This window comes from Eptatretus burgeri, chromosome 3 (assembly GCF_056783735.1).
Source record: "Eptatretus burgeri isolate ZD-2024b chromosome 3, Ebu_testis_v1, whole genome shotgun sequence".
NCBI lineage: Eukaryota > Metazoa > Chordata > Myxini > Myxiniformes > Myxinidae > Eptatretus > Eptatretus burgeri.
Window position 1 is genome coordinate 121,913,230 of NC_140963.1, and position 13,531 is coordinate 121,926,760.

Sequence of the window (13,531 nt, forward strand, 5' to 3'; positions counted from 1 at the left end):
TATCATGTACTCAGAGAACCCTTTGAAACGCCTTTTATAACAAACCTGATGATGTGAATGTTCATTCAAAGATTGCTTGTATTTTCAATATAATGTCACACGATAGAAAGGCGTGCGGGTTTGAAATATTAGAATCAACATTTGTTTGAAATGTAAATGAGAGGAAAAAAATCAGGAAACAAATAACAAATATAATTAATATCAATGATCTCGATTCATCCTATGGTACCCAAGCAGGGTCCTCTATTTGTGTGCACCTGTTTCACCTCCCTCACCTCTCAAACACTCCGTGTGCACACATCATAAACATGTCACCCCATGGTGTAGACATTGTACAGTTTACTAACGTGTTTGATGATTGAAATGAGTTTTTTTTAATTTCTACACTTGGACGCCGATTCATTTTCTGCCGGATGTTATTTGTGTAACTGTGTGTGTATGTTTCATATTTGTTTCTCTGTTTGCAGGTTACTGCAGGGTTACACTGGCAGAGCTGAATGCACGTTCCCTGATTGTCCCTGAAGCATACTTCAGACATAAAATAGAGAAGGTATGAGGAGTCAGCATTCTCCACACCTTGTTATCTGTGTTGAAGCAAAAGCCACACATTGTAAATTAAATTCCCGATTTCATCTGATGACAAACTCCAAAACAGCTTCTTCCTCATTTCTTTCTCCATTCCAACGTTCTTCTCATTCCCTCTTTCTTTTGCTGCTCTCTCTATCCCTATAGTGGTACACCCCTTCGTACCACTACGAGTTTCCTGTCAATTCCAACGTGCAAATGAAATGTGAAGATGGAACAAAACGAGTTAAACAATCTATGTGGATACTCTGGAGACTTGGAAATGTGGAACTCCCCTTCTGTGGAAGAGGTTTGACTTTCAATCATTTCAAACCCTCCTTCCTCATCCTTTTGTCAAATTCCTATTTTACATTTGTTCACGTGGACCTGTTTCTGAGTGAAGTATTACCTTCCACTCTAATCCCGTAATATATCCTTCTTGAAGATATTTATCTCTGTCTCTATTTCCCCTCCTTCCCTCAGATACTGATCCTGTCTGTTTGATATCAAGAGAGACATTGAGAAACAATAATCTGAAAGAACTTCAGGGATATACTTACAAGGTACATACTTGCATGTTCTAACCATACACACAAACTCGCAGCAAACTAAAATGTGTAAATGAGTTGTTGAACATAAAATAAACTAACATGAGGTTTCTTTCACTTTATCATTTCCCATCTGACTTGCACTATCGATATAACTAATTACGTTAATTGTTTCTGCCCCTCACAGCTGTCCTCCCAAAATGTTTGTATGTGGGAGTATTCGTGAGTTCAATCATTGTGCTGGGATCTTGAATGCCAATATATTTTGAAATATTGCTGTTCACACAGATATTTTTCACTAAAAACTAGAATTTTATGTTCAGGGAATGAAGTGTGGTGATTATATCATGACAGCGGAATGTACAGTATGGATGTGTACCTTCCTTTTACATGGAAGATACAGAATATTTTAAGTGGTCGTTATGTTTTACTGTTTCACCGAACATACAACACCTAGTGGAAGTTATACTTACACATGATGGCATTGTGACAATTTGTGATGAACGTTGCACTTGAGAAAGTCTTATTTTCACTGATCTGTTCAAGGTTTGTTTTCCACAAGAGACAATGTGGTGAGAGGTGGGGGTGGGAGAGGGGGTTGGGTTGGGAAGGGGGAGTGGGTGTTGGGGAGAGGGAGTGGCTGTTGGGGAGAAGGCAATGCTTTAGGGAGGGGTGGAGTATTGAGTGTGTATGAATGATGACCACTATGCATGGGGTGTGTGAACCGGGACTCCTCTGAAAGTGTTGCAGAGACCCTGTATATATGGGGTGAACGTTCTCCCCCCCACACCCCACACCCCCTCACCCCACAATTGGAAGGTTGGTGGAGGTGCAGTTCAATAACAGAAAGTACAGAGGTGATAATCTAAATGCATTTTTCCTTTCCTCTATTTTCATTATCTCCATACTCAATCTTCTTCATCTTTTTAATTGGCTTTATAATGGTCTCTACATTTGGGTTTTATGAGATAAATAGTGTTGTTTCAATTGAGAATACCATTTTTAGTTGTCGTTCTTCTGATCGTGCCACACAGGATAAGATAAAATTTGGTGTTCCTGAATGGTTCATCCCAGGGATGAGGAAGAGCTTCACATGTGAAAGATATTCCAATGCAAATGGGAAAAATATTTCAGAAGAAGAGTCACAAAGATGAAGTATTCACAAGTGATGGTAAAAAATACCTTTCAAAGTAAAACAAAGCTGTGGGATTGCACAACCTCTCAATTAGCAAATCAAATTTAATTTTCAGCTGTTTTACCAGAATCATTGCTATGATTCATGGACCTGCACTTGTGTTTGTGTGTGTCTGTTTCTTTGTGTTTGTTTGTTGCACTACTCCTCCTACAGTTCTGGGCCGATTACATCCAGATTTGCTGCATAGGATCAGCATGGCCCCAATTAATATATAGGGGCATTTTTATCTTCGCTGTGGTGGAGGGACGCAAATCTGATATTAAATTGTCTTGTATAGCGCCTCCTTGAGGTGAGAGAGGGGATTGCAAGTCCCACCCGATATCGTGCAGTATTGCTGTTCCCACGTTTTCCAGTACAGTGAGATGTTTTTGAATTACGCAGTGAGAGGTATTTCGGAGAGATATTTTAAATTGTACGTTTGGTAAATAATTAAATAAAACAATTAAATAAATAGAGCGAAATGGAGACGGTTGATCCGCTGTGGCGACCCCAAACGGGAGCAAGCCGAAAGAGGAAGAAGAAGAAGATTTTAAATTATACGTTTGAAGAAGGATCTACCTTTTTAAAAGACAGTGTGTATTTGTGTCTTTGTCTGTCCCCCTTCAGAAGAACATTTTGAGTGGGATTTTAAAGGCCAATCTAAGGACCCTGAAGACTCATAAGACCCTGAGGTCCCAAACGACCCATAAGAACCTGAGGACCCAAAAGAAGAGTAATTACATCTCTTCCATTGGAATTGTTGATGGTGGCATGCAAACCAAGCCTCAAAGGCAGTGGACAGAAGTGTTTTTAAAAAAACAAAAAAACAATAAATACAAGATGCAGGGAGGTGAAATTTGCTGCACGTGATGTGCAAAGCGTGCAGAGTGGAACAAGTGTTCATTTACATCCGTTTGATGTCTAATACATAAAGAATATATTAGCACACCTGATGCTAGGCCGAGGCTTCAGACTTTGACATGCTCACGAGGCTGTACTGTCAAAATGAAACGTTCCAAAAGATAAATAAAACATGGTCACATTTTTACATGTGGTGTTTCAAAATAACGCTTCTTCTTGCTAAGAAACATCATTTCTTCCATTCTCCTTAAAATTTTGAATAAAATAACTCCAACCTTTCATTTTTGATGGGCTTTTACACAAGTATGGAATAATTAACGAAGAGGTGGAGAAGCCTTTTTATTTGAGCTCCCAGTGACGGCATTCTTATCACCGATTATTTTCATTGTGTAGAACAAGCAAGACTGAAAAACATTATCCAGGGAACAGGGTGGTTGAGGCTAAACTTGAATTTTTGGGGTTTCATGGTGATAAAGACAATAATACGTCCGGACCAGGGATAGGTTCCGTGAGCAAGTGTCTTGCTATTGCTTGTGATGTGGATTTTCCTCTTTAAGGTTCCTTGAGATGATCGCTGTAGTACTCTTGCCTTGTTGTCGAATCTTATTTAATTTGCAGTGTTTAAACGTCTAGCCGATCCAGTTTTAAAATCCTGTTATAAAATCACAGACACCGATATAACCAATGTCCATAGACAAGTCTTTTCTTTTGAGAACAATTTATTTCTAATTCTATCCACCGTACACTTCACCACCCTAATGCACTCCTCCCTCAAGGAACCTCTCATATATATATATATATATATATATATATATATATATATATATATATATATATATATATATATATATATATATATATATATATATATATATATATATATATATCCATCCATCCATCCATCCATTAGGACCATACTCTGTGCAGAGCGTTGGTGCCGCCGAAGCAGTCTCCTTGGCTACATTGGGAACAATCCTGGACGGGTCGCCACTCCGACACAGTATACCAGAAAGCTGGAACTCATTTTGCCGACCTCGGAAGGATGACAGGCAGAGTCAACCCCACCTGGTGTTAATTCAACAGCGGAGCGGGATTTGAACTCAGGACCCTAGGATCCCAAGCCCACTACCTTAACCATTAAGCCAACACCAGGCATATATATATATATATATATATATATATATATATATATATATATATATATATATATATATATATATATATATATATATATATTTTTTTTTTTGAGAGTGGAGAGCGTTTTTTGATAGCATATAAGCGAAAGTACAGTTTTATCAGACCGGTCACCTTGTACTGGCAAAGAATTAAACAAATGTCCAAAGTGGCAAAGAAAGACAAGATTATAAGTGGGTCTTAGGTCTTAACAATTAAATAAAAGAAACAGTAGAGAGTAAAAAAAACAAACACTTTGACCCAGTCAGACTGAGGCAAGGATCATTTGTCAAAAAGAGGAATAATTTCCCCAACACTTGCTATCATTAGACAAGCCAGCTGTTTCATAACAACCACTTTTCAAGTCGCTTGGAAAGCCGAGCAAGCCTTCAAGGGCGGTGCTTCATGGCAAGCAAGCTGCTTGCTAATGTAACAGGTCAGGTCAGGTATGGGAGCATGCACCAAAGCAGCACGTTGCTGTGTCCACTTTCCGCCAGTACTCCAGGGGCCTCCGTCTGGCCATCGCGCAGGCAGATGCCTGGCCCATCCCCATTTCCTTGAGATGCCGACCAATCTGCTGCAACCACGAGGAACGTGGTCAGCCCATTGGCCTCCTCCACTCACGAGACTCCCTCGTTGAGAGAATCTGGGGAGCAGGATCAGCATCAGGAAAAGGAGCCACATGTCCATCCAGCCGCAGCTGATGCTAACGGACTATGCAGTTAACAAATCTCATTTGAGTCTCTCTTGGCAACAACTCGTTGGACACAAAGTCCGAACAGCGATAGCCAAGGATTCTCCGAAGAGACCTGGTACCAAAGGAATGAAGTCACCATCTCAGATCCTTGTTGAGAGTCCAAGTCTCACATCCAAAGAGCAAGACTGGAAGCACCAAGGACCTGAAGACTCGGACTTTCGTCCTCCCACACAGGTACCGACAGCGCCACACCCAATTATCCAGTGAATCCATGACTCCCCAGGCCTGACCCAGACGTCTGTTGGCCTCTGACTCACAGCCAGCAGAGACATGAATATCACTGCCAAGGTAAGTGAATCTCTCCACGACTTCAACATCCTCACCACAAACAGGCACAGACAGGACAGCAGCATCCAATATGTCATTGAAAGCCTGGATCTTAGTTTTGACTCAGGAAACCTGTAATCCCAGCGGCTCCAACTCCTCATTCAGCACCTCGAGGGCCCCCAAAAGGATATCTAAAGTCTCTGCAAAGATGACTGCATCATCTGCGAAATCAAGGTCAGAGATCTTGACATTCCCAAACGATGCATCGCAGTTTGATCTCTCCGATATCCTCCCTCGCATCCAGTCCGTACAAGTGATGAAAAGTGTGGGGGCCAGTACACACCCCGGACAAACTCCAGTAACAACTGGAAATATGTCAGAGATGGTACCACCACATCTCACAGCACTCTCAGTACCAGAGTAGAGTTCAGACATCAGATCGATCAGTTTTGGTGGCACCCCTCGAAGACCAAGAATCCTCAAGAGGGCATCCCTATTCACTGAATCAAATGCTTTACAGAGATCAATATAAGCTGCAAGCAGCCCCTGCCGAAACTCTCATCTGCATTCGGTGAGGACCTGAAGAGCAAGGATACGGTCAATCATTGACCTCTTTGGTGTAAAGCCTGACTGCTCTGGATGCTGGTGCTCAAGCAGATGGTGGCGAACTCTATCAAGAATTATCCGAGCAAAGACCTTGCCTGGCATTGAGACCATCGTCATCCTTCGGTAGTTGTTGCAGTCTTGGCGATCACCCTTCCCTTTCCAAAGAGGGACAACAAGGCCCCTCTTCCAGTCAGTTGGCACTGAGACCATCGTCATCCCTCGGTAGTTGTTGCAGTCTTGGCGATCAGCCTTCCCTTTCCAAAGAGGGACAACAAGGCCCCTCTTCCAGTCAGTTGGGATGATGCCTGTGTTCCAGGCAGAGCACAGAACTGCATGCAACGACACGAGTGAGGCATTTCCACCAGCCTTGAGAAGTTCAACATGGATGCCACAGATCCCTGGAGCTTTACCCCATTTAAAACTGTTCACCGCAGCCTGTGTTTCCACAAGCAAAGATTGACCACAGTTGATTGGAGGGTCAGCAACAGTTATTGTAACTCCCCTGGCGTCCAACTTGAGAGCTGGTGGATCAGCCTGGTACAACCGCTCAAAGTAACCAGCCCAGCAGGCCTTCACTTTGGACTCCTCTGTCAAGAACCTACCACCCTCTGCTCTAACTGCAGTACACCGAGGGATGGGCTTGGATGAATGCAATGCGCGGATTTCCCTAGTGAGCAAGACGAGAATCACTTGACCACAGCTGATGCTCTACCGCCTCACAGATTCCTCGCACATAGGCTTCCTTGTCCACCCTTAGCGCGCACATTTTTATGCCTCAGCTCCCTGTACAGTTCAGCTCTGCCATTCAGCCTGGCCCTGCGACTCTGGTCAATGGTATCCAGTCTCCCTTGGGAGACATAATTCTTCTTTGCCCGAGGTTGAGTTCCAAGACATCCACCGGCAACATCAAGGACAGTGGTCTTGAAGACATCCACAACTCTTCAGGACCTCCCAAAGCACCCAGACCCCCCAAATCTCCACTCAGCTTGTTTGCAAACTCCTCAGCACTTCTTTTATCTTTGAGCTTGCCAACATCCAGCCTATTCTGGTATGGTGCCATTCTCCTGGATTGAAGCTGAAACTTTGCAGTTGCTCCAACAAGGTTGTGGTCGGTATTGAGGAACTAAGCATTCCCGTAGATCCTGCAGTTCTGGGTCATCCTCCAGCGACCATCAACGAGCACATGGTCAGACGACTTTGCCGCATCACGAGCGTTAGACTAACAAGTCCAGCGATGAGCCTCTGGGTGCTGAAAACATGAACCAGCCACCCTAAGTCCATGACTTCTTGCAAAGTCAAGGAATTTGTGCTCTTCTGGTTCACAGTTCCAGACCCATGGGGACCAACACATCTCATAACCATCCCGATCAGTTCCAGTCGATGCATTGAAATCCGCCAAGACTAGAAGAGTATCTCGCATGGGGCATTGATCAACCACAGACTCGAGCGCTGCATATAATTTATCCTTCACGGTGAGATCACTCGCCTCAGTCGGAGCAAATACAGAGACCAAGGAAATGACATCCAAGGTGTGATGAATCCTTCATCTCATAATATGCTTTTTGACTGCTGTTACCTCAATTATCATTTGATTAGCTTATTGGACACAGCTATAGCAACTCCTTTGGCATGGTAACCATCAGAGCAACCAGAACAACAGTCGGTGTAACCACCTGCCATGATCTCACCATTATCCGATCTCCGAAACTCAGAGAGGGCTGCAATACCGATGTTCAAACGCTGGAGCTCAGATTATAGCAGAGACAGATGATCATCCTCTCTTCGGGATAGGACATTCCAGGTGCCCACCCGAAAGAACCGCCTCCAGTTAACTCGAGGAGACCACCATCTTTTGGATGACACCTCAGCACCATCCTGCCACACACCGCCGCAATCTGACCCAGGAAATTTACCCATGCGTTTCCTCATGTCATCACGGAATGGGAGTCTCAGAGGCTTTGCCCCAATCCCGTTATCCGGTCAGCTGCCCTGCGACGGGCTGTAGCACAGGTGGTACTTCCATGGAGTGGCTTTTTCGTTTTCTTTGCATTTATGGGTTTTGTGGAATGGAGTGTTTTACGATGGGCAGAGTTCTAATCCTGCCACCAACATCTTTAAAAAAGGGTAACTCAACTGCAGCAGGACGTCCACAGACACAGTTGGGCACCATATATGGATGGCTGTCGGCTCAGAAGGAGCTCCTCCACCCTTTGAATCCATGACAAGTTAAACCTACACTTCATAAGCTTATCAGTGACTTCGTATCAGTGACAAGTTGAATGATTTCATTTTCAACATGAATGCCAGCTCATATTGGTATTCGACATGATTAACTGAATAACGTTTTCCATTCAGTTCTTCTGTTTAAGCGGATATTTTTGATGATCTTTTTTTTTTCCGAATAATGAAATGGAAGACCAAGAAGGAACCCAAAGAAGTAAAGAGTGAAGATGGAGTCATTAGGAGGAACATGGATAGGATTTGGGTTTCAGCTGCAACTCCACAACCCTCAAACCCATCCAGGTGCAGCTAAGTGAGCCTCACAGAAACATTTCTGCAAGAATTCCCTTCTTGGATCGAGAGATCATGAAAGAGAGGAGTAGAGAGTAAAAGAGATGAGAGAGAAGAAAAAGCAAGAATTAGAATCAACAGACAATTTTGAAAAAGTAAGAAAAAAAATTAGAAAGAAATGTGAAAAGAACTGAGAACAAAGATGACGGGGTGAACTCAGATAGATAGATCTCAGCAGTTACTCCCCAGGCTCAAACGCAGCAACATGTACAAGTTACCAGAGGTCCATCAGTGGGGAAGCACAATCCACACAGCATCAGGACATGATACAAACATAATGAAACGTTTGGTACAAATATAATGAAACAAAAAGCCACAACCACACATTTAGAGAGAATTTTTTTTGAAGTGACAGGTCTATGTGGGAGGAGGAAGGGGAGTGGTTGGGGGGTGGGGGAATTGGTGAACCACAAAATGAATTAAAAAAAAACTTGCAAATTTACCCTCTGGTTCCAAATCACAAAAATGCCAACCAAAAACAAAAATATTCACTCATACAGTATAATAACATGGAATTTGATTTTTCTTTTTTTACAGACATAGTCAAGGCTCATGGAAGACTTAGTACAGTTAATGTATCAGGACGCAACAGAACAAAACGAACAGTGGAGAGAGGGGTGGGGCAGAGTTGGAGGCCAAGACAAAGGGAGACTTAGACTGTGATGTTCACCAAGTTTGAATGTAAAACCTATATTCATGGTCTGCCCATGTCTTGCCTCATACATATTCATGTTTTGCCTCATGTATATCTATGCTCCACCCATGTCATGTCATCTCCACTGCAAGCGGGCATGAGCGGCGCTGTCTTGTCTGGCAGAAGGTGTGGTTGTATGTGGAAAAGGCATACATTTTACCGTCACACTTGGAGTGTTTGAAGATGAAGAAAAAGTGATTTAAACCTCTGCAAGAGTTGATTAAACTGCCTGGAGCATTCTTTATTTAAGAATTGGGACACGCAGGCCATTCCAGGATATGGACAAACAATAGGTGGGCATGATGGATACAGAAGGAAACCCTCAGGAGGGAAAAATGGGAATTTAAAAGGAGGAAGGATTGTGATGGGGTGGGTTAATGAGGGTCGAAAAGATCATGGTTTAGGATTCCGGACAATTTTAGATTGTGGTGAACAGCTGGTTTGAAGACCTGGAGGGAAGAATGAGATTGAACAGAATGTGGAAGTTGGTTCCACAGGTGGGGAAAAAGAGGAACAAATGAGTTGATGTGAGCAGTGATCCTGGATTAAGGTAGTTTCATCATAAGGGTGTTGATTGTGGACCGTGTGAGCCCTGCAGAAGCCTGGGGGGGGGGGGGACACCAAAAGAGCATTGAATGTGAGACCAGAAAGGATGCGGTCGAAGACAGAGAGGCCACCGGCCTGTCTGCGATGGTGAAGTGATTGGCCCAGAAACTCAGCTTCATCGCAGGAGAATGCAATAATTTTAAAGGACTTGGTTTCAATCAGGCATCTAAGTGAGCATGATGTGAGGCAGGGGAGCCAGCCTTGAGGGGAGAGCAGTACTCCATCAAACTGCGGATGAAAGTCGAAAATGGCATGTCGGCAATGGGATGATATTCATCCAATTTTTGACAAAAACAAAAATTATTTTTGTCATACTAAATTAATTTGGTTGAGTCTTGACCGTGTTTTGTTATAAATAAAGTATAAAAGTATTTTGAATCACTTACACAGCAATTTAACGATTCAAATATTACATTCTGTAACAAGTATTGTTTCCATTTAGGATTACCACTTGTTTATATTATGATTATCCGTGTGTTATAATATTATGAGCACAGAGTGCAAGTGGGGAGAAGGTGATTAGGACTTGGATACTTATTTTGAATTTATAATCATTGATTTGAAGTAATCCTCATCCTTGTTGCATGAAAACTATATTTGAGGGACTTGCACCTCCATGTGTATTGGACTTTGCATGACACAAAGAGGAGGATTTTGTTTCGAAGAGTCTGTTTTTCATGGAAATAAGATTCGAGATTTTGAATTGAATTATTACAAAATAAATAATTGGTTGAAAAGTATGTCAAAAACAATGCATTTCATAAATAGTTGTTCAGAGGCATATGAACGATCACGGACACGCTATTGGTTTAATATATTTGGATGACACAAACTCAGAAGGATAATCAAATATAAAGAATGTTGAGAAATGCAATCAATGGAAAGTGAGGAGAGAAAGAACATTGTAGAAGGGAAATGTTACACCTTTAAATGGAACTACAAACACGTGATATGAGGATTATAGAGATGGAGTAAATCAAAACTCCTCAGACTGATTCTCTCACATGACTCCATTCTTCATTTAGATATTTGAACGACGCAGACGTTATTCCTATGTGATACCTGATGGAGAGAAAGTGAACTTCCAGTGCAATTCGGGCAGTGCACCCAACCTGATGCAGACATGCAGAAACAGAATGATTTCCCTCCCAACTTGTGAAACAGGTGATCACAACCTTACAACCACTTCATGGTGTATTTTATATTCATTTACTTTTTGAATTGGTGTGAAAAAAGTTTTGCCTACATTACAGTGTTTTTGCTTCTTGTTACAACTTTACATTAAACCTTGTTTCTTTTGTTCTCTCCCTCCACCTAGCTACCAACCACCGCCCCCCCACCTCCGAACGTCTACATTTTGAATCTTTTTATTCATGGGCATTACGTTTGATAACACAGACAAGTACCCTGTGGTATTTTGTAACTGGTCATTATCCGACAAACTTTACTTCAAAGTTATGCTTTTTGTGTCGAATGTGGTGCACTGTGTTCATAACCAGATCAGTTTCAGTCACTTTAGGAGCTGATCTTCTCGGAGGAAGATTAGCCATAACCTTGAAGAGGCCGTGAAGGGCAAGAGGGTTTCATAATTTTTTTTCGTCCAAATTATTTCACTAAGAAAAAAAATTAAAACGAAATTATATCACCTAAAAGTTTGATCTTTGGTTAAACATTGAGTGAGCGAAATGAGACTGCTTGAGTGAAATAAGTCAGCTGCAAGGAAGCAATAAATTCAAAATATCTCTTCCAAACACTTCACAGAAACATATTGTATTCTCGCAGCATCAAGAGATGCATTCACCACTGTGAAGTGTGTGTGTGTGTGTGTGTGTGTGTGTGTGTGTGTGTGTGTGTGTGTGTGTGTGTGTGTGTGTGTGTGTGTGTGTGTGTGTGTGTGTGTGTGAGTGTGTGAGTGACACCGTCTGAAAGCTACAGAGGAAATGGATTAAAATCTGGGAAAGTTTCGCTGACACAGAACCATGCCTTCATTGTCGGGGGAACAAACTTTTTGACTTGCAATTCCATCAAGTTTTCAACAAGAGCCTTCAGTGAATCAGCATTATTTTGTCTGATATGAACGAAATTGCCCTCGAAATAGCCTGGACCAAGAGGTCATTTCACCTTAATTTATATCATACCCCTCCAGGTTAAAGTTCAAGGTAAAATGGTAATTTAAAATTTAGAAAAACGTGGTCAAGGTCAAATGGCAGTCTGAAAAAATAAATGTATTTTTTTTTATCATCGCTCAATTTTGCCAATTCAGAATCTCGGACCGCTTGACCTTCCAATTATGTTCTTGCATCATAATGCATCCAATATGTGGACCTGCGTTGAAGTTGTGCATCGAACATTCGTTTTTTGCCCTTGACTGATTTTTTTTTCAGATTGTGACCTAATTTACAAAAACCACCTTTCTGATCATAACTTGAAAAACTAGAACGGACACTCGGTAGAGCGCATACCTTCGCTGCCGCAACTTTTTTCCGGGCACATTTGAAAAACGTCATTTTAAAATGTCCATGACGTCACAACCGTCAGTCCGATCGACGTCAAATTTGGTGTGTAACCTCCTTGAAGGCAGTCCAACAAAATGGAATGAAAAACACTGAAAAATTAAAAAGTTGAAAAATGACGTCATCTTTTGACGTCATTTTGACGCACTTCCGGGGACGTCACGTCCAATCGGGGACTACCATTCTGAAAGCTCGTAGTTCACTGAATGTTTTAACGTTGTTTTCATGTCAATAGCTCTATTAGATCTGAAGCTATGCCTACAAGTATATTTTGACCTTGAGTGTGACCTTGACCTTGACTACAGAGTTAATTGGCAAAACCTGTACATCAATAAACAGATATTTTGGTGCTGATCCTAATGCCTGGATTTGGGAGATTTTGCTTTATAAATTATATAGATATTTGAATGTAAAAAATCAGGACATTTTAGCCACAATTGAAAAACGTCATGTTCAAACGTCATAACGGTCAGTCCGATCTAAGTCAAATTTTGTGTGTGACGTCCTTAAGGTAAGTCCTACAAAACGGTATGATTAAAACTTATGAGATTGAAAATTTACGTCATCTTGTGACGTCATTTAGACGCACTTCCGATGACGTAACGTCAAATCCGAGACTACATATCCGAAAGGTATCTCGTGATGGAACAATATGGCCATGGTTGCATGTCGATAGCTGTATTATGAAGGAAGTTATGCTCAAAAGAGTGTTTTTGACCTTTTCATGACCTTGACCTTGACCTTTGAGCCGATCGCTCCCAAAATCTAATCAAATCGTCCTTGGATACTCCCGAATCAACCCACCAAATTTCATGCAATTCGGTTTAATACTTTCTGAGTTATGCGAATAAAAAAACAAACACACATATTCACAAATAAATAAATACACAGCGACCAAAACATAACCTTTCGCAGAATGCGAAGGTAAAAAAAACACCCGTTTTATTATTTCCTCTGGTTTTCATGAGTCCATGGTTGAGTCCATGGTGGATATATTGTTGATGTGGACACATTTTCTTAATTTGCACTGTATCCCCATCCCATGATATTTATCTCTGTTTGTCAAAATTACCAATCTAAAACACAAATAAGCATCCACCCCACCCTCTGAAACTTTCACCTGCACCCCCACACACTCAAACCTTCACCTGCACCCCACATTATCAAACCTTCACCTTCACCCCACACACACAAACC

The 13,531-nt window shown here is 41.8% G+C and overlaps 1 protein-coding gene across 1 annotated transcript in view; it reads left to right on the forward strand.

The window, feature by feature from the left end:
* LOC147030880 (complement factor H-like) overlaps window positions 1-13,531 on the forward strand; it is a 374,343-nt gene that overhangs the window by 160,326 nt on the left and 200,486 nt on the right. The window contains exons 14-17 of the mRNA XM_085875422.1: window positions 468-550; window positions 733-874; window positions 1,048-1,127; window positions 10,847-10,985. Coding sequence (XP_085731548.1) covers window positions 468-550; window positions 733-874; window positions 1,048-1,127; window positions 10,847-10,985 — 444 coding nt within the window. The remainder of the gene's footprint in view (window positions 1-467; window positions 551-732; window positions 875-1,047; window positions 1,128-10,846; window positions 10,986-13,531) is intronic.